Below are 20,968 nucleotides of genomic sequence, written 5' to 3' on the forward strand. Positions count from 1 at the left end.
TACCACAAACTTCGTGTTTTCAAGTAAATGGATTATCTTAAAGAAGTTTGGTATGGGTGTCACAGGCTAAAATCATGGCGTCTGCTGGGCTACTTTTCTTTCCAGAGGCTCTAGGGGAGCCAAGATCTCCTATCTATTGCTTCTACACATATTCTTTGATGTTCTTATTTAACCATGAGACTTTAAATATTACCTCCATGTTAACAATTTCTAAGTATGTACCTGCAGCTGAACCTCTCTTGTGAACTCATATGTACATATTCAACCCTCTATTCAATGTCAGTGTGTTTAAAAATTAACATGCATTTCATCAAGTTCCTGATGTTGTCTGCCCCCTCTTCTAAACCTCCTCTTCCTATGTCTTCTCAATTCATTATTAACAAATCCAGCCTTCATATTATTCAGGCCAAAATCTCACCCATTCAATTAAAATTCAGTTCAAATGTATCCAAATCAGATTGCACTATGCCAAATTCAGATCAATTCTAATTTCAAATACTAATCAGTTCTGCACAATTCCTTCTAGGTAATGACTTTTAATATTTGGTGAGCAAACACACACACACATCACTCCTGATAATAGAAACTTATTTTGTTTAAGGATTTTGACGTCCTCTTTCCCTCCATTCTTTCTCACGTGTCCAAAATTCAGTCCCTTGCAGATCTTGTTGGCTCTGCCTTTGAAAATATACACTATCTGAATATGGCTCACTGACTACCTCTGCCACCCTGGATGCTGCCACTCACTCTTTCCATCACTGCTAAGGTCCTCTTCTAGCCTCTCTTCATCCACCATTGTTCTCCTTTGGTCTGTTTCTAACACAGTTTAAGTGATCTTGTTAAATCTAAGTCTGATCATATCCCTTAAATTATACTCAGAGAAAAAAAAAACCTTAGTATAAGCTTTTGGTCCTAAATAATTTGCCTTTATCCAGTTCTGTCCCATTACCTCTTGACCTCATGTACTAATGTTCTTTCTTTTTCTCATTGGCAAACCAACACCAGGCCATTGACCTACTCTCTGTCCCTAACACACTCCTGACATTCTGGCTTTGTGAATTTTTAGCTTTTCCTGAAATTCCATTCCCTTAGAAGTGCATTCCCTTGCTTTAGTTCTTACCCAAAAGTCACATCTATAGTCAGAACTTCTTGATCACCTTATTGAAAATTTTAACCCGTTCTATCACGAGTATCTTAGTATTTCTTAGTATCATATTTAATTGTCCCATATCATTAAGAATATAAATTAGCTGAGGCAGCAGTTTTCTACATATCTTTTCTGGTTGTAGCCTCAACCTCTGTATAGTACCTTTGAAGTACTTCTTTTCAAAAAAATAATTTTCAAAAGTATAGGAAATAGCAAAAACTAAGTCTTGATTGAGCAAAGTGTTTAAAGCATCTACTTTTATATTAAGGTAGTTACACTCTTTCCTCCAGATTAATTTGTTGGCTATTTTTAATTTGTGCAGTCAGATAAGCAGTTTTTAAAATTTTCTCAAAAGGAAAGAGATATGACAGCTCAATTAAACTGTTATTCCTTAAAAAAAGTTCTCCCACTTGAAAAAGAAAGTGGAAAATCTCAGAAGCTAGTCTGTGGAGTGACTTGCTATACGCTTCTAAGGAAATCAAGAATCCCTTTAAAGAAAAATTATTTTGAATCTTGTCCTTTTTAATTCTAAGATTTATTCTTTAAGATATTAACATATGTGATCATTTTGTACATTTTAGCATATATTACAAATAATATATGAATTACTAGGTCTTGTGCAAATTACTTCTGCAAAGTAAAGAAAAAGCTTAGTTCTTTATTTTAATATTTCAAATATACCTGCTGCTATTTTCTTGCAGCCAAAACAATGGGGTCATCCTACTCCAACAAGTTTTTTCTACTACTGACCAAATTTTGTGGATCCTTCTTTCTTTTCATTTATGCTATGGCTAATGCAATCCAAGCTCAGGTTCTCAAAATCAAACTCTTACACTTACAACTCAGCTATTTGCTTTTAGGCTCTCCCATCTTTAATTCACACTTTTATTTATTGGTAATTTTAGGTATTAGAGAATGCTTGAGTGAAATTGAAAACCTCTTTTTATCAAATTTAATTTGGCATGGTTGAAGGATACCATAAAAAATAGGTCCATGAATATTGAGAAGATATGCATATGAATAGAAATTTGGAAATTATATGTACTACTGAAGAGACTTTTTAAGATATATTTAGGAGAAAATAACAGACACTCAAACAGGTTATGAGGGAAATGTTCAGATTACAAAAATAAGCAGAGAGTATATACATTTGTGTTTATATATGTATATTCTTATATATATATATGAGAGAGAGGTATTTAGAATAATTGGTAAAAAATGTGAGTATTGCTTTCTTCTATAGTTCATAAATAAAGGAAAGGTGCTATAATTGGCAGTTTATGTTAATTATTTGTGCAAAATATCCTGAATTTTGTTTTTAAAGGTTTATACCGCTTGACAGTCTCTGAATCTGTACCCATTGGGACATCTATAGGAAAAATCATGGCATATGATAATGACATAGGAGAAAATGCAGAAATGGATTACAGCATTGAAGATGACTCAAAAACATTCGACATCATTACTAATAATGAGACCCAAGAAGGAATAGTTATATTAAGGAAGGTAAATGCATAAAAATTACTTCCCTTTCATAATAAAGCAAAAAACTGGTTATTTTGTGTAACCACTTAGTATTTGCTTTGTTAAGCAATTGAAGTAAGAGGTGTGACTTGTGGCTTAGGGAGCAAAGGATAAAAATGTATTATATATGCTTCTTTTAAAATTTCACTCTTTAGAATATGAATATATATGATTGTTATCTGTAGTTTAGTATAAATTATGAATAATAACATACAAATGACCATTTATCAGTTTTATGCAAGTTACTTCTGAGAAATACAGAAAAATATCAGTTGTTAATATTTATATCTATGTATTTCAAATATAACTGATGAGAGAGTTAATTACAGAGCTTCTTGACTTATTTTGTAGAATAGTTTTTTAAAATAATTTAATACAGAGGATACACTTTTTGAAAATATCTTAAATAACAGAAAATTTATTCTCAACTCAATCAGATATTTATGCTCAGAAAAGTATAGTTTTAGTCCTAAGTAAAAAATACACTTATTAACCCAAAACATTTTATAATTGATGTAAAAAACAAAACACACATGGGGATTTTCTAGGCAACTAATAAATGATAACATCAGAGGGATCCAAGAAACATAAGTAGTAAAACCTAACTGAAAGCAACTGAGAATTTAACAACAAAAACTTATTTTTTTCTAAGTAATTCCTCAGGTTACTGATACTGTACACTGTATTTCTTTGTAGAAAGTGGACTTTGAACACCAGAACTATTATCATATTAGAGCAAAAGTTAAAAATCGCCAAGTTGATGAGCAGCTCAGGATATACCATTCTGAGGCTTCCACCACTTTCATCAAGATCCAGGTGGAAGATGTCGATGAACCTCCTGTTTTCCTCCTTCCATACTACATATTTGAAATATTTGAAGGAAGCCCACTTGGATCATTTGTAGGTGTGGTCTCTGCCATAGACCCAGATCAGAGGAACTCTCCTATAGGGTATGTCTGGAAGGCTAGCTTTGCATTAATAAATGAGGGAACACCACAGATTAACTTGAAAATAAAATTTCATATAAATGTAATGAGGATGTTTCTAGATCTATATTTCTCTCTAAGGTACTTATAAAATTTGCATCAGTTTAAACAAGTTGGAACAGGAAGCTTCACTATTGTTTAAGAAGCAGTGAAATAAGCACTTGGAAACATGTTCCAGAAAGGAGCAATTGCCAACTAAAACTCAATGGAATCAACTCTGTATTAATTGGGGTAAGGAGGTGAGGGGAAAGAAATCCTTGATTATGCCAAATCAGAGCAGAAACAACACTAATCACATTGTGGGTCATCTAAACACTATTTAATTAAAATAACATTCCTATATTAAGTAAGCTTTTATAGGATTGCACTTAAAGGAGTAAAAATGAAGTCTAATCAGAAGTAAATTTGAGTTACTACTAAAGAATATTTACTGTCTATTAAACTAGTTTGTTATATTTCAAGTACTGTATTTTTTTCATATTTGCACTATATGTCTGATTAAGACAAAGACAAAATCTGTTACATGTTTTCTTCCACCACCTTCCCTTACTCATCAATTTTCCATATTTCACAGTCCAGAGAATTAACACAAATTTATCTGTATCTTTTAAGATACTGATTACTGCTTTGTTTTTTTGGAAGGGCTAACAATACAAAGGAAATTTAAATTTTTGAGACTGACAATGCTCCCACTTTTCCACTAATTCCTAATGATAAAACACTGCCTTTTAATATTTAGGTAAAGTTCCTGTTTATTAATAGTAAATTACTAATGAATGTAAGTATTCATATAGTATATATATGTATAAAAGTATAAGAAATTTAATAAGGAATTTTCCTAAAGATTTTTCATTTTATTCACACTCCATTACCATATTGTTTAGATTCCAGATATACGGAATATCCTCTTGCCACTATTGTGAATGAGTCAGCCTTTGCGCATTATTACATTTCCTTTTGTAACTAAACAGAGAGTCAGATTTTTTAATATTTTGTAAATGTGAGAAAGACAGTATAGTTTTTTTTTTTCTGTTAAAAAAAGAACAAGTTAAATACAAGCAAAAAAAGAGTAAAAAACATTGAAGCAGGAGCAGTGAAATTAGTTTGTTTAAAAATGACAGAGATGTCTTTCACCTATGGAAAAGGCTGCCTGTAAACAACTTTCACCTGTGCATTTAAAAAGTGCTTAAAAACCCTTGAAAGATCTGGTGGAGTTGCATCTACTTGGGAAGATCTAACCTTTGTTATGCACTTGGTTTTATGTGTCTCAGTTCTTAAGGAAAGCAGGAATAGTACATTTGTTGAGGCGGATGAAGATTAAGAACAGGATATAAAGACATATTCATGGAAGAATCATTTGTTTATATCATTCCGGCAAGGGCTGTTAGCAGTGAGAAAACATTGCACAGTCACATTCTATTCACCCAGTTTTTTTAGAGGAATGAAGAGTCCTTAAAAAAGAATTGTAAAGTGAACCAAAGATTATTCTAAACACCTAAAGTTTACATTTAAAGCCATTTATTTCAAGCCCTTTCTAATATATATCACACACTTTTTTCCTTTCTTAAATGATGTGTGTTGGCTATTATTCAAAATATTACTGATAACTCAAGGTCACAATTTTTAAAAAACTTTTATTTGGAAGTAATCTCAAACTTTTGATTGGTTTTATTTTGGATGCTGCATTATAGAAACAGGATATTCTACATGCTTCCTACAAAATGTTAATTTAAACTACTGTTTCATTTTATCAACAAATCTGAGTAGGAAATGTGACCACTTGTGGATATGTAAGTAAATTGCTTATAAAGGTTTAAAAATAAGAAGAGCTAAAACTGAATTCTTTTAAAGCTTAATTCTCTGTAGTTTCTATTTTAATTTTCCACTGAACACTAAACCTACAAATTAGTGTGATATTTTTAGAGACCTGTCAATTCAAGATTAAAATATTCTCATCTTTTGCCACATAATTATGGCAAACCTCATTGATGTCTCATCAAAGTCGTCAGGAATATGTATGCAATGTGAAGCCATCACTGAACCTTAGTTATTACTCTTCTTTAATTTTTATTATTAATCATTCGCAAACAGATAAGACATGCTGAGGACTTCAAAGGTTTCTCTCATTGTGGAGTCTGAGATTATTTTCCAGGCTTTTGCCTGAGAGAATTTTATTATCTGGCTTCTTTCTATGCATGACCTAACAGCAAATTAGATGTACTATCCCTACTTCCTCACTTTTAAGATATATCTGTATCTTTCTATATAGATTATATATAGATAGAGGAATAGAAACACACATATATGTAATAAATATATATTTTGTTTTTATAAAATATTAAATGTTTTCCATTAAACAGACACAAAAATTTCTCACATATCAGCAATCAAGTAATAATATTGATGCATAGACTTAGCAAATAACTATGTGGTATAGGAAGAAGACTCATCTTCCTAGATTGAGGATTTGTTTTATATTGCTTCAAAGGAAAAAAAAAATGGTTCACATGCTTTCATATTTACAAATAAATATTTGTACTGTTCTTCATCTTGCAAGTGACATTTCACTATTTTCAATCAAGTCATTCACTTGTTAAATTCTCTATTTTTTTTTTAATTTTTATTTTTTTGGTTTTGAGGGCTGCACCCATGGCATATGGAGGTTCCCAGGCTAGGGGTCTAATTGGAGCTGTAGCCGCCAGTCTACACCAGAGCCACAGCAACACGGGATCCAAGCCGCGTCTGCAACCTACACCACAGCTTACTACAACGCTGGATCCTTAACCCACTGAGCGAGGCCGGGAATTGAACCCACAACCTCATGGTTCCTAGTTGGATTGATTTCCCTGCACCCTGAAGGGAACTTCTAAAATTCTCTCTTTGAATGAAAATGACGTGTCTAGACCTAGCACAGATCAGTTTACATCTAAGGCTGTTTTTTTGTTTGTTTGTTTTTGTTTTTATTTTTTTCCTGAGAGTCTTCATTGAGTTGAATCTTAAATGTAGAATTTACTGTTTGCTAGGAAAATTGTTTAGCGTAACAATGGCTATGTAGAGTAAGGATTTAATAATACTTTATTGCTTAAAAAAGCATTGCATACTCTTTAAAGAGTGTTATGCAGAGAAATTAATAAAATTAAAAAAAAAGGTTTTTTTCATGCAGGTATTCTGTTACCAGAAGCAAAATGTTCAGTATTGATGATAATGGCACAATCTTCACAAGTAACCCTCTTGATCGAGAGATTAGTGCTTGGTATAATCTAAGTGTTACAGCCACAGAAAAATGTAAGTAATCATTTGGGAACTATATATTGCTTCATCATATGTTTAAACCACTAAATAATCACTAAATATAGGGACAAAAGCTAGCTTGAAGTTGCTGAAATTAGAATTAAATGTTATTTTATATGTCAATTCATACTTTTATATTTAATTTATTATTTTAAATTATATAATGTCTGGTCATTCTTTTTTTTTGTCTTTTTGCCTTTTCTAGGGCTGCTCCTGCGGCATATAGAGGTTCCCAGGCCAGGGGTTCAACTGGAGCTGTAGCTGCTGGCCTATGCCAGAGCCACAGCAACATGGGATCCAAGCCGTGTCTACAAACTATACCACAGCTCACGGCAATGCCAGGGATGGACCCTGAAACCTGATGGTTCCTAGTCGGATTTGTTAACCACTGTGCCACGATGGGAACTCCAAATGTCTGGTCATTCTTATTACAGCTTATTTATATATTCACCACTAAAAATATTTATTTTTATTATGGTGATAAGTAATGCTTAATGCAAGAAATAAATTATAGAAAATTCAGAAAAAAACGAGAAATACAACCAAAATCACTTGAAACTCTAAAACCTTTAAATTATATAATTATATAGTCTCACCATATTTTTCACAAATATATATTAAATATGTTTATAAAAATTGAATATAAATTTTGTAATTTTTTCCACACTGGGTATATAAAATATATTGCCCGTAAAGTATTTTCAAATTAAGCTCATAGTGTCAGCTGTGCTATTAGTCACATATTCAATAATCAGTAGCGACCATTTTTTTTCAGATAGATGATTCCATTTTCCTATTGCAAACATAGATGAAATCATCCAGTTTACTGTTTATATTGTCTTCAAAATTGTCAATTCACTAGTAATTATAACAATCATATTTATTCAAGCTCAAAAAAATTGATGAACTACAGTAGAAAAGATTATCAAAATTATCTCTATTATTTAATCAATGGGTTTAGTACAGCACAGTAAAGAGTTAATTTGTGAATTTGAAATGTTTTAAAATGCATCCTTTCATAACTGATTTTACATAGAATATTAATAATCTTATTTACTTTCTGGCCTGTTCCTTAAAAGTCTTTAAACGTATATCTTATTCCTCACTTTATTGAGCAGTTGACTGATTAGATGGTGAAATGAAAAGCATATATTTTGTCATACGTTGAATAGCTCTATGGAAACTGTAGGAAGACTGGGTCTGGGTTTTGAATTTTCTGTTTAAACATAAATGATGGGGGTTAAATGTTACAAGGGAATAAATGCCAAGGCTTTTGGTGTCAGAAAACACAAATATGTTTATTCTAAAAGCAAGAAGCTTTTATTCATTGAATATTTTGGAGAACAAATTATTTATAATATCACTATTTACAAAACTATTGAAAATTTCAAATCACTTCAAAGACTGGATATCCTTGAAAAAATGTATTCTTCCATAAAATAGCTTTCAGCTACTGTAAGAAAATGTTTTAATGAATTTATATAAATAATTTTCCACTGTAATCTTATTTTATTTATAAGGAGAATTTTTGTAAGAATGTATCACTGACTTCTGTTAAATTAGAATTACAAGTTGACTTATTAATAAGCAGGGGAACATTTATTACATGCATCCTGAGACACAAAATCTTCTAATCTTTCATGAATAAATAGAAAAAAGAATGAATGAATGATTGGTATGAAAAGTTTGCAAGACAGTTTAATTATATCTATTTCATTAATTGTGTGATTACTTTTCATCAGAGAATGTCATGAAGGTCTCTAGAGAAATATTGTTTGAAGAATTTTAGTTGCTTCTTTTCTTTTTTACTTTAATTTGATTTTTTCTTTGTGGAATTTTTTTAATTGTGAACTTAATTTCTTTAGCATGGGATTTTTTAGTTTTCCTATTTCTATTTTTTTCTAGTAATTATCATCTTTTGTTAGGTTTTATTGAATTATGGTTGATTTACAATGTTGTGATAATTTCTGCTGCACAACAGTGATTCAGTTACACATATACACATATCCTTTTTTTCCAGATTCTTTTCCCATAATGTTACTACAGAATATTGGTAGAATTCCCTGTGCTATACAGCAGTTCCTCATTGACCATCCATCCCATATACAATAGTGGAAAGTGGGAGTAAATTGTAGAATCACAACATGAAACAAAAACAGTAACACAAATCTTTGGATTGCAAGGTAGCTACTGTCCATAAAAATTATCAATTCAATGTATGTATGTATATTTACAGATACATCATAAAGTATACAGTATAATATATAATTATGTCATTATATTTTATGTTCAGAGGTGACATCCAAATATTTAGCAACCAGCACAACATAAGTAATTAGACAAGACTTTAGCCTTTAAAACTGTATGCTGCTTACCAGTAGATCAGTAGCCTTCACAGTATTAAAGAAAACGTGTGTGTGTGTATGTGTCTCTGTGTGTGTTTACACATATGACATTCAGATGATAGAACTGTTTAAATTTATAGTGTACAAGATTAGTTATTACATAGGTTTACACCGATGATCAGAGATATTATAATGGTGTGTTTGTTAGGGAAAATCAACAATTAACAACAAGGACAGTAAAAACTGGGTATCATTTGTGATTCACTAGGAAAAAATAGATTTTTCAATTCTTAATTGTATTTTTAGATGTTTATTTATAAAATACTTAATTTGCACGGTGCTTATGAGTATTGAGTTTTAAGAAATTACACTTTATTAAATGTTTACTTACATTGAATATAAAATTATATATAGTTTATAAAGTTATATATAGTATAGCTCTAAGTTTATATAGACTTTTGCATATAATAGCATTTTAAAACTCAATAAAAATTTGAGGAAAACATTATTCCTTATTTCATAGAAGATAAATCTGAAACTTCTGCAACTTGTGTTCACAACTCCTCAGGGATGAAACTAGGGGTCAGTGAAGATCACATTATTCCAAAGCCTATGTCTTAATCCCATGCCACACTATCTCTTGAGAATACGAAAAATATGACTTGCTCTCAGTGTTTTCTGAGTTAGATATATGCACAATAATCTTAACCAAGATTTATGTTTCGATTTTTATTCCTAAAAGACAACAAAGTTTAATCACAAAGTTGTTTCAGTTAATGGTTCAAGTATTGGTTTGAAACAGAGTTCACATCATATGATTGCTCAGGGGCAGACAATCTATATCTGCAAGTGTATTACTTAAATTCCCCTTCAATGCCTAAGAGGACAGCTCTGAGACATGAACATACATGTAACATTTAAAAAATAAATTAACAGGGAGTTCCCGTCGTGGCGCAGTGGTTAACGAATCCGACTAGGAACCATGAGGTTGCGGGTTTGGTCCCTGCCCTTGCTCAGTGGGTTAACAATCCGGCGTTGCCCGTGAGCTGTGGTGTAGGTTGCAGACTCGGCTCGGATCCAGCGTTGCTGTGGCTCTGGCGTAGGCCGGTGGCTACAGCTCCGATTCAACCCCTAGCCTGAGAACCTCCATATGCCGCGGGAGCGGCCCAAGAAATAGCAACAACAACAACAAAAAGGACAAAAAGACAAAAAAAAATAATAATAATAAAATAAATAAATTAACAAAAAGTATTCTAATTCTCTTGAGGAAAAACAAGTAAAATAAGCCTTCAAGGTAAATTCAGGAGAAAAACACAAACATGAGAAAATAAAAATAGATACATAATTTTAAATATGAAATGTCATAAAATGTAGTTAGATCAATGTGGAAATTTATCCTAAAAGCAAAGATTTAAATTTTTAGTACATTTTTTTTTTTTTTTGCTTTTTACGGCAACACCCATGGCTTGGAGGTTCCCAGGCTAGGGGTCCAATGAGAGCTATAGCTGCCAGTCTATGCCACAGCCCGATCCGACCCACATCTGTGACAGCTGACGGCACTGCCGGATCCTTAACCCACTGAAGGAGGCTGGGTATCGAACCTACATCCTCATGGATCCTAGTCTGTTTCTTTAACTGCTGAGCTATGAAGGGAACTTCTATTTACTACATTTTTAAACCTAATTTTAAACTTAAAATTTTGAGGATTATGAAATATTGTACTAAAACAAAATTTATAGATAAAAGGATATTAAAATACAGCTAAGAAAAAAATTTGAATATCTGTGAAAGGCAAACAATATAAACTGAATGTATTTATTCTACATGGGTTTAATACTTAGAAGTAAATCACTGTTTCAGAAATAAGTGATTAGAAATGTTATCAAGTATAAAAATGACACAATACATGTTGATCTGCTTCTGGTGCCGTAAAATCAGTTTTCTTAGGGAAAAAATTCTTTAAAAGAGAGATTGGATAGTACCATTATTATTTTTATCAGAAAGCTGAAAAGTTACAGAATGGGGAATAAAATCCCAAATAAAATATAATTAGATAAGTATTCTGAGAAGCCCATAAGTTAATTATCATTTAACTCGTCTTTTAAGATATATTTTTGAAAATGGTTGTTTCATTTTAAGGGGAACTGCTTAGAAAAAAACTTTTCTATCATTGAATAACCAATTTTCATGTATTTTTTCTCTGTCTTTTAAATTTTAATTAATTAATTTATTTATTTATTTTGTCTTTTGTCTTCTTAGGTCCGCTCCTGCGGCATACGGAGGTTCCCAGGGTAGGTGTCTAATCCGAGCTGTTGCTGCCGGCCTTCGCCACAGCCACAGCAACGCCAGATCCAAGCCATGTCTGCAACCTACACCACAGCTCGCGGCAACGCTGAATCCTTAACCCACTGAGTGAGGCCAGGGATCAAACCTGCAACCTCATGGTTCCTAGTCAGATTCGTTTCTGCTGAGCCACGATGGGAACTCCAAGATTTAATAACATTTTTTAAAAAACCTGAATAATAGAAAACAGGGCTTCACATAAAACTGTTGCAAAAACAAAACAAAACAAAAAAAGCAAACAAACAAAAAAACCCACTTGCTTCATGAGTCAATTATCTGGAACCTTGTGACATAACAGTTATGCTGATTATAGGAAAGAAATATTCCTTTTTAACATTTATTTTCCCAGCAAGTGAAGTTCACTATGCTTAGTCTTCTTCCTGGAAAGCTTCCCAAAATAAACATCAAATTTTTTATCAACATACCAGCTAAGTGAATAAAACACCTAATTAATTTAAAACGAAGCTATGAAGACATATGTGTGCTTTGCATAGTCATGCCAAAGTTTTCATTTGAACTTAATTTTAAATTAATTTTTTAGAAAAAATCTTAAATTTCTAATTTTCCTTAAATTAAGCAGAAAGTTGTACTATTTTGATATATATTTAAACCATGAAAAATATGAGCCTTGCTTTGAATAATTTCATCTCAGAATTTCTAGAAATACCTTTTCATATTTTAATAATTTTAAATCTATTTTGAGTGTAACACAATAGAGAAGAGCCTCAAAATGATATTTCTTAATGATTTATATATTTCCTAAAGAAAATGGATTTCTTCTGTGTTCAATAAAACTTGATAATTTCAATTTTAATTAATTGAAAATTGCAATTTTTATCATATTTGCACCTATTATTTATTGGTTAAATAATTAAAAGTAATCTCATCCCAACCTGGAAAACTTCTCTGCAAGATGAAATAGAGAAAAACATTTTATAATTAAAAACATTAAACCAGAATTTTATGTACATCAGAGTAAATTGCTAAGAGACTGCCAAAACAGAAAGAAATCTCAGTCTTTTATACAGCCAGGTAGTTAAAATCCACTGCAGGCAAGTTCCCAAGATAAACAATTACTGGCCTTAAAAAAGAAGGACTTAACACCACCATGTAGCATACAGTTTATCCTAAATTCTCTCATTAGTTGTAGTGACCGTCTGCGTTTGTTAATTGGCTTTATCCATCTGAAAACTAAACTTTTTATACATTTATGACAAAAGATAGTTTTGCTTCTTGGGTTAAGAGCAGTGCTAAATTTAGGCTCTTAACCTTCCCATAGAAACTGGGAGAAAAAAAGTTCTGTCTTCCTTGATGATTACCTTTTAAAGAGTTGGATTCCAGTACTGGAGAAAGACCAGCCTGTGTTATCAAATAGGCAAGAGGTTTATTTTGATTTTAAAAGGTTTACATACATTTCAAAGAGACAAAGAATTTTCAAGTTTTCTAAAGTAAAATGCTCTAAGAAGAGCAAAGAGGGAAAGATGTTTCCCTTATTTTCTACAGGGAGAGTTAAGCCTTTTTTCTTTTCTTTTTTTTTGTATTTTCCCTTGCAAATTACAATCGCAAATATAATGCATTTTGATTTTAAGAGAAAGATCATATAAAGACACTGAAACAAATAAACTCCCTCCCTCCACTCACTTATGTAGATTTCCACAGCTTTTTAAAATAAAAAAGAAAGATTTAAAATAATGATATATAAACATCAAATACCTTATACTGTAAATTTTTTTTATCACTTTACAAACTGTCTATCAGTTCTGATTAGTAGGTAAATAAAATAATAGTATTTAATATTTATTGTTTATATGTAAGTAATCTTCTAGATGTTTTACGTGTATCAATTCATTCAAGCTTTATAATAGTTCTATGAGGTAGTTACACTAGTATCATTTCCATTTGAAGAAAACCAATGGAAACAAACATTGGTAAGCTTGGTAAGCCTTTTTCTCAACTTCAGAACAAGATTAAGATTCATTTTTCAAGTTCATGATATTAACACATGTGTTACATCAATGCATTCATTTTTAATATGCACACATAATTTCATAGTTTGAATTGTAATTTATTTCCCCCAATCCGTTTGGGGTTATTTCTAGTTATTTGATTGAGATATAAAATTCTGGAGAAAATAAATTGAATCACACGCTGGTGTCTTGGACTGTAGAATAGATTTCTCAAACTAATTATTGGGTCAAAGATGTGTAGTTTAACTTTTACTATCCATTGCCAGAATAGGTTTTAGAAAAGGCTTCCATCCTTGCTATTTTTCATAACTCCTCTGCCTCTAGCTCTGTGTTTCATATTTAACATATATCATTTGGGCTGAATGGTCATTCTTCTCATTTCTGGTGAGTGATTGCTTTATGAATGTCACCTTACAGTAACATGTCCCGAATGTGGGGGAATTTTACCTCCTAGTGCCTTTGACCAAGTCTGAAGGCAACTTTGGTCATGACAACTATGCTGTAGAGTGCTACTGGCTTTTAGTTAGTAGAGGCCAGGGATGCTGTTAAACATCCTGCAATGCATAGGACAACTGTGAAAACAGAGAATTACCCAGTCCAAAATATCAGCAGTGACAAGACTGAGAAACCTTGGTATGGATAATTTGAATTTTCTCCTTCATGACTTTCTAGTTTGTAATTATTTCCCCTGAATTGTCTTGTTCAAATTAATTGTCAGATTTGAAAAATAAAACTATTAGTATTTCATCTTGTGAGGCAAACATTTTCCTAGATCATTGTTTTGATGTTGCTTTTATTTATTTTTTACTTTTTGAAATGTAAAAATGTATTTAACTGTATCTTCCTATTCTATCATGGTTTTTATATTTCTTGGCTCACTTAAAATCCTAACTCAATGTATATATAAAACTTTACTTAGATTGTATTATTATTTTTATCTAAACATGTTATTTAGATCATTATTCCATGTCCTTTTTTATTTTCAAAAACTACCCTGAACAATGCCATCATTAAGGCCATGACTGCTGGCTTTTTAATGCCTTTTTACTTCAGCTATGACCCTAGGCAAGTTATTTTAACTGTAATTTTAAAAACTAAACAGCCTCTCATTGTTTTTATGAGTAAAGTTGGGAGGATAGTAATACATATATTAATAACATTTAAATGAGTTAATCCAAATATGTTCAACAGTTCCTGCATTTTACAAAGGAGTTCATGTACCTGGCTATCTCTTTTAGTACTTTACTACTTTTCTTCATGAGCTCCTATAGTCCATGGAAGTACAAGGCACTCGATAAATATCAGTTGATTTGAGAACTGACAAAATATCACATTGGCTGAGAACATTTTTTTCTAGGCTGTATTGTTGGTAAATATATAAATTATATAATGATTCTGTCCTTGGATAAGTATTACTCGAGTAAAAGAAAAATATACGACATAGCCCATAATGCAATTTCAAGACCATTTTTCCTCTAAAATCAGCATTAACATTCTTTATTTTCATTCTGTTTATTCAATTTGCAGATGATGTAGAACAGATTTCTTCAGTCCCTGTGTATGTGCAAGTTCTTAATATCAATGATCATGCTCCTGAGTTCTCTGAATACTATGAAATCTACGTTTGTGAAAATGCAGCCTCTGGTCAGGTAAGAACTCATAATAAATTGCTGACACCTAACATTTCTTTGTTTTATATAGAGCAACTTTTGCTATGTATTCCTCCTACTTTCAGATGATAAAAGAAGTTTTACTTAGCAATATTAATTGCATGCTTTAATGTTGTTAAATTCTTTATAATTTAAATTTCTTTAAAAAAAGATGTAAATTTAAAGTTTCCTATTTCCAAATTCCTCAAGTGTTTGAAAAAATCTGCTAACACCCAGGATTCAACAGTAAATCCTCTGTGGCTTGTCAATATGATAAAGAAAAAAAATATTTTTGTGATTCCATAGGATAACTAATTTTTATTTTTCATTCATCATGAAGATAAAATGATGTATAAGCATAAACACACAAAGGAAATAATGGGACTTTTTTCTATGGCTTATAATCACTACACTGGACATGAACACAAATGAAACTCTATTTCAAATGAATTACTAAATATGTAAAGGCTTGTGAGAACATACTCATTTTGAAATACATTATCATTATTTCACACATTTTCTCATGTGGAGCTTACTTTTTTACATTTGTAAAATATAGAGTTTAAATTATATTCTTTGAGTGTCTCAGTTCCATTATATAACTTTATATTTTTCTTAGATATCCTATTAAATGTCATAAAACATTTAAAAATTATGAACTAGTTTTTGAAACACTGAATAAATGTATGTACTATGAAATCAATTATTTTAAGTAGACTTGAGTTTATCAATAAAGACTAAATGTAAAGACCTAGATACCCCATATTAAGTGTTGAGGTTTCAGAGACACTAGAAAACAGAATTTGTAAGGGGCGGACTAGCAGAGAGTGGTAACCTAGAAACCAAATAAAGAAAGTGTTTCAAGGAAGAGAGAATTATTACTTATTTTATTTGCTGCTTACACATCAGGTAAAACCAGGAAAGAAAAGATCCATTCAAATTTAAAAGTAGAGATTTTAGACTTACTATGGTATTTGTAGGTAAGAAAGTACATAATGTCACCCGAAAGAAAATATAAAGTGAGAATATGAGAGAACATAGGGCAGAGCCTTTGGGAACAGCAATATTTAAGGATTTAGTAAAGAAATTGAAGCCTGCAAAAGATACCAGGTAAGTGTGAGCAGTGAAGTAAGAGGGGAAAAAACAAAAAAAAAAAATATTTTTGATGTGGAAAGGCATAGAGGTGATAGTTTTTGAAGGAAGACATGTGAGTAGTCTCCATTTTCACTATTCCAGGGGAAAAAGAGCTCTCATAGTTTACCATTTGATTAAACTGACTTTTAAAAACTAATGTATTTTAATACATATACTATATAAATAAAGTGACTGTGCAGACCAACTTTATTAAAATGAAGAATGGCATGGAAGATGTTATTCAAGATTGTTGCAAAAGGTTGAGACTATTGCAGAAGGAGGCAAGAGAGTTTTCAGCACTAGAGTGAGCTACTGGAAAAGTCCTGGAAGGTACATCCACAGGGAGGTTGGTCAGTGTGATTAGACTATTTTTGTTGATTGGCTGTTGCAGAAGTTAGGCTCCCTAGTTCTCATTAAGTCTGGGAGATAGATTCCCTGTCCTTCTTGATGATTACATTTCAAAGGGATGGTTTCCAGGTCCTTGAGAAAGACCATCTGGCAGGGAAGAGGCTGGGAGAAGATTTATCTCTATTCCAAAAGGACAGAGAAATGTTTTGTAATTAGAAAATTTCTACTATAATTGCTCTAAGAAAATGTAGGTCAGGAGCCTCTGGTCATGAAGAAACTTGACTGAAACTTGATCAAGCTGAGGGGAGGGTTATGTCCCTCCTGATCAAATGTTAATAAAAATGTAAAAATGGATAAAAACTCTCACCAAAGTGGGTATAGGGGGAACATTCCTTACCATAATCGAAGCCATATATGACAAAACCACAGCAAATATAATACTCAATGGAGAAAAATTGAAAGCCTTCTCACACAAATCTGGAACAAGATAGGAAAGCTCACTCTCACCACTGCTATTCAACTTAGTTTTGGAAGTCCTAGCCACAGCAGTTAGACAAACAAAAGAAATAAAAGACATCCAAATTGGAAGAGAAGAGATAAAATTATCACTGTATGCAGACAACATGATACTATACATAGAAAACCCTAAGGACTCAACCCAAAAACTGTTTGAACTGATTAATAAATTCAGCAAAGTAGCAGGATATAAGATTAACATTCAGAAAGCAGTCACATTTCTGTATACTAACAATGAAATAGTAGAAAAGGGATACAAAAATACAATGCCTTTTAAAATTGCACCCCCAAAAAATCAAATACCTCGGAATACATCTGACCAAAGAGGTAAAGGACTTATATGCCAAGAACTATAAAACATTAATCAAGGAAATTAAAGATGTAAAGAAATGGAAAGATATTCCATGTTCCTGGATTGGAAAAATTAATATTGTAAAAATGGCCATACTACCCAAAGCAATCTACACAATCAATGCAATCCCTATCAAATTACCCATGACATTTTTCACAGAACAAGAACAAACCATCCAGAAATTTATATGGAACCACACAAGACCCAGAATTGCCAAAGCAATCCTGAGAAACAAAAACCAAGCAGGGGGCATAACTCTCCCAGACTTCAAACAATATTACAAAGCCACAGTCATCAAAACAGTGTGGTACTGGTATCAAAACAGACATACAGACCAATGAAACGGAATAGAGAACCCAGAAATAAACCCTGACACCTATGGTCAATTAATCTTTGACAAAGGAGGCTAGAGTATAAAAGGGAAAAAAAAAGTCTATTCAGTGAGAATTGCTGGGAAAACTAGACAGCCGCATATGAATCAATGAAACTAGAAGACACCCTTATACTAGAACACACCCTCATACCATGCACAAAAATAAACTCAAAATGGCTTAAAGACTTAAATATAAGACAAGACGCCATCAAATTCCTGGAAGAGAACATAGGCAAAACATTCTCTAATGTCAACCTCATGAATATTTTCTCAGGTCATTCTCCCAAAGCAACAAAAATAAGAGCAAAAATAAACCAATGGGACCTAATGAAATTGACAAGCTTTTGCACAGCAAAGGAAACCAAAAAGAAAACAAAAAGACAACTTACAGAATAGGAGAAAATAGTTTCAAATGATGCAACTGACAAGGGCTTAATCTCTAGAATATACAAGCAACTTATACAACTTAACAGCAAAACAGCCAAAAACCCAATGGAAAAAATGGGCAAAAGACCTGAATAGATGGTTCTCCAAGGAAGATAGGCAGATGGCCCACAAGCACATGAAAAAATGCTCAACATCCCTGATTATTAGAGAAATGCAAATCAAAACTGCCATGAGATACCACCTCACACCGGTAAGAATGGCCAACATTAATAAGTCCACAAAGAACAAATGTTGGAGGGGGTGTGGAGAAAAGGGAACCCCCTCCTACACTGTTGGTAGGAATGTAAGCTGGTACAGCCACTATGGAGAACATTGTGGAGGTACATTAGAAATCTATACATAGAACTACCATATGACCCAGCAATCCCACTCTTGGGCATATATGTGGACAAAACTTTCCTTGAAAAAGACACATGCACCCACATGTTCTTTGCAGCTTTATTCACAATAGCCAAGAGCTGGAAACAACCCAAATGTCCATGGACAGAGGATTGGATTAGGAAGATGTGGTCTACATACACAATGGACTACTCCTCAGCCATCAAAAAGAATGATGCATGCAGGAGTTCTCATTGTGGTGCAGTGGTTAACTAATCTGACTAGGAACCATGAGGTTGTGGGTTCAGCCCCTGACCTTGCTCAGTGGGTTAAGGATCCAGCGTTGCAGTGAGCTGTGGTGTAGGTTGCAGATGCAGCTTGGATCCTGCATCACTGTGGCTCTGGTGTAGGCCAGTGGCTACAGCTCCGATTTGACCCCTAGCCTGGGAACCTCCATATGCTGAGGGAACAGCCCCAGAAAAGCCGAAAAAAAAAAAAAAAAAAAAAAGATGCATGCACCTGCATGTTTATTGCAGCACTATTCACAATACCAAACACATGGAATCAACCCAAATGTCCATTGACAGATGATTGGATTAGGAAGATGTGGTATATATACACAATGGAATACTACTCAGCCATAAAAAGGAACGACATAATGCCATTTGCAGCAACACAGATGGAACTAGAGACTCTCATATTGAGTGAAATAAGTCAGAAAGAGAAAGACAAATACTGTATGATATCCCTTATATCTGGAATCTAATATACAGCACAAATGAAGCTTTCCACAGAAAAGAAAATCATGGACTTGGAGAACTGACTTGTGACTGCCCGGGGGGAGAGGGAGGGAGTTTGGAGGAATTGGGAGCTTGGGGTTAACGGATGCAGTCTATTGCTTTGGAATGGATTTACAATGAGATCCTGCTATGTAGCATTGAGAGCTATGTCTAGATACTTACATCATAGCACAACAATGGGAGGAAAAAGTATGTACACATTTATGTGCAACTTGGTCCTCATGCTGTACAGCAGAAAATAAATAAAAAATGTAAAAATGGCAAATACATATTTGTCAATACGTAATTTTTGAGAAGTTTTTAAAAATCTTGTATAGCTAACTTTTTTGTTGGAGAAAGAATGGCTACCTTCTTTGTTCTGTAATTGCAAAGGGTTTATCTTTCGATTTATGAGCAAATAGAATAGTCAATCTACTTAAAAAAATTCTATTGCATTCCTTTCCTTCCAGTTACATTTGGGTACATTCTGCTTTCACCCATCTCCAAGATAAATCAAGGCGATTTTGATGCAAAAATGTTATAAAAGATTAAAAAACACCATCTAATTTACTTTTTAGCAAAACAGAACAGCGCAGATTCTTATAAATAAATATTGTGAAGTCCATCCTATTGAATGACTGCTATATATTCTCTTTATCCTTAGACATATTATTTGGTTATTGACTTTAGAATTTGAGAATATGATGTCTTACATATTCATCTAAGGACTCACAGTCTGAAGCTTTGCCTACATGATCAATTTTACCATCATCTTGAGTCTATGGTGTTGGTTTCTCTGTTTGGTATTCATCTTCTAATTCACCTAAGAACTGTGAAATATCTTTCTCTGTCAATTTTGTTTTCTTTGTCATTATGGATGTAAATTTTTTTTCTGTCTTTTTAGGGCCGCACTGGCGGCATTTGGAGGTTCTCAGGCTAGGGGTCAAATTGAAGCTGTAGCTGCTGACCCACACCACAGCCATAGCAACACGGGATCTGAGCGGGGTCTGCAACCTATACCACAGCTCACAGCAACACCGATACTTGACCCACTGAGTGAGGCCAGGGATCAAACCTGCGTCCTCATGGATACTAGTCAGATACGTTCCCGCTGAGCACGAAGGGAACTACAAGGATTTTAAATTTTAAATTTTAAATTTAAATTTTCTACTGTTTTCAATGAAAAATATTTTCAGATAGTGTATCATTTCTTTTATATCTTTTTTGAAAGGTGATGTACTACTTTGAGCAATACCTTTAAAAAGAGGAAGAAGACAATGATGCAGTAGGGGAGATTATATTATTATTGTGTTATCCTTCTAGGCCATTCATCAAACACATTTTATATAAATTTTTAAAAGCACATTAGGAAAACTTTATGAGTAATGGTGAAATAATTTGTAGTGTAATGAAATAGGCATAAAAAGAATCATATCACTAAGTTCCTAT

At 32.7% G+C, this 20,968-nt stretch overlaps 1 protein-coding gene across 14 annotated transcripts in view; it reads left to right on the top strand.

The window, feature by feature from the left end:
* Positions 1 to 20,968, top strand: part of CDH19 (cadherin 19) — an 88,863-nt gene that overhangs the window by 43,191 nt on the left and 24,704 nt on the right. For 12 of the 14 annotated variants that reach the window (XR_014841140.1, XR_014841139.1, XR_014841138.1 and 9 more), the window contains 4 exons: positions 2,472 to 2,653; positions 3,368 to 3,621; positions 6,821 to 6,942; positions 15,131 to 15,252. Coding sequence is in view for 11 of the 14 variants with exons in the window: in XM_085018225.1 (XP_084874351.1) it covers positions 2,472 to 2,653; positions 3,368 to 3,621; positions 6,821 to 6,942; positions 15,131 to 15,252 (680 nt within the window). In the remaining 3 variants the exon portion in view is untranslated. Of the gene's footprint in view, positions 1 to 2,471; positions 2,654 to 3,367; positions 3,622 to 6,820; positions 6,943 to 15,130; positions 15,253 to 18,249; positions 19,806 to 20,968 lie in introns of those variants that run through there. The other 2 variants (XM_085018279.1, XM_085018288.1) reach the window with 2 other exon arrangements.

Source organism: Sus scrofa, chromosome 1, assembly GCF_054392235.1.
Source record: "Sus scrofa isolate SSC_HxYL_T2T_F1_AM1 chromosome 1, Sscrofa_HxYL_maternal_Yorkshire_Landrace_v2.0, whole genome shotgun sequence".
Lineage (NCBI taxonomy): Eukaryota > Metazoa > Chordata > Mammalia > Artiodactyla > Suidae > Sus > Sus scrofa.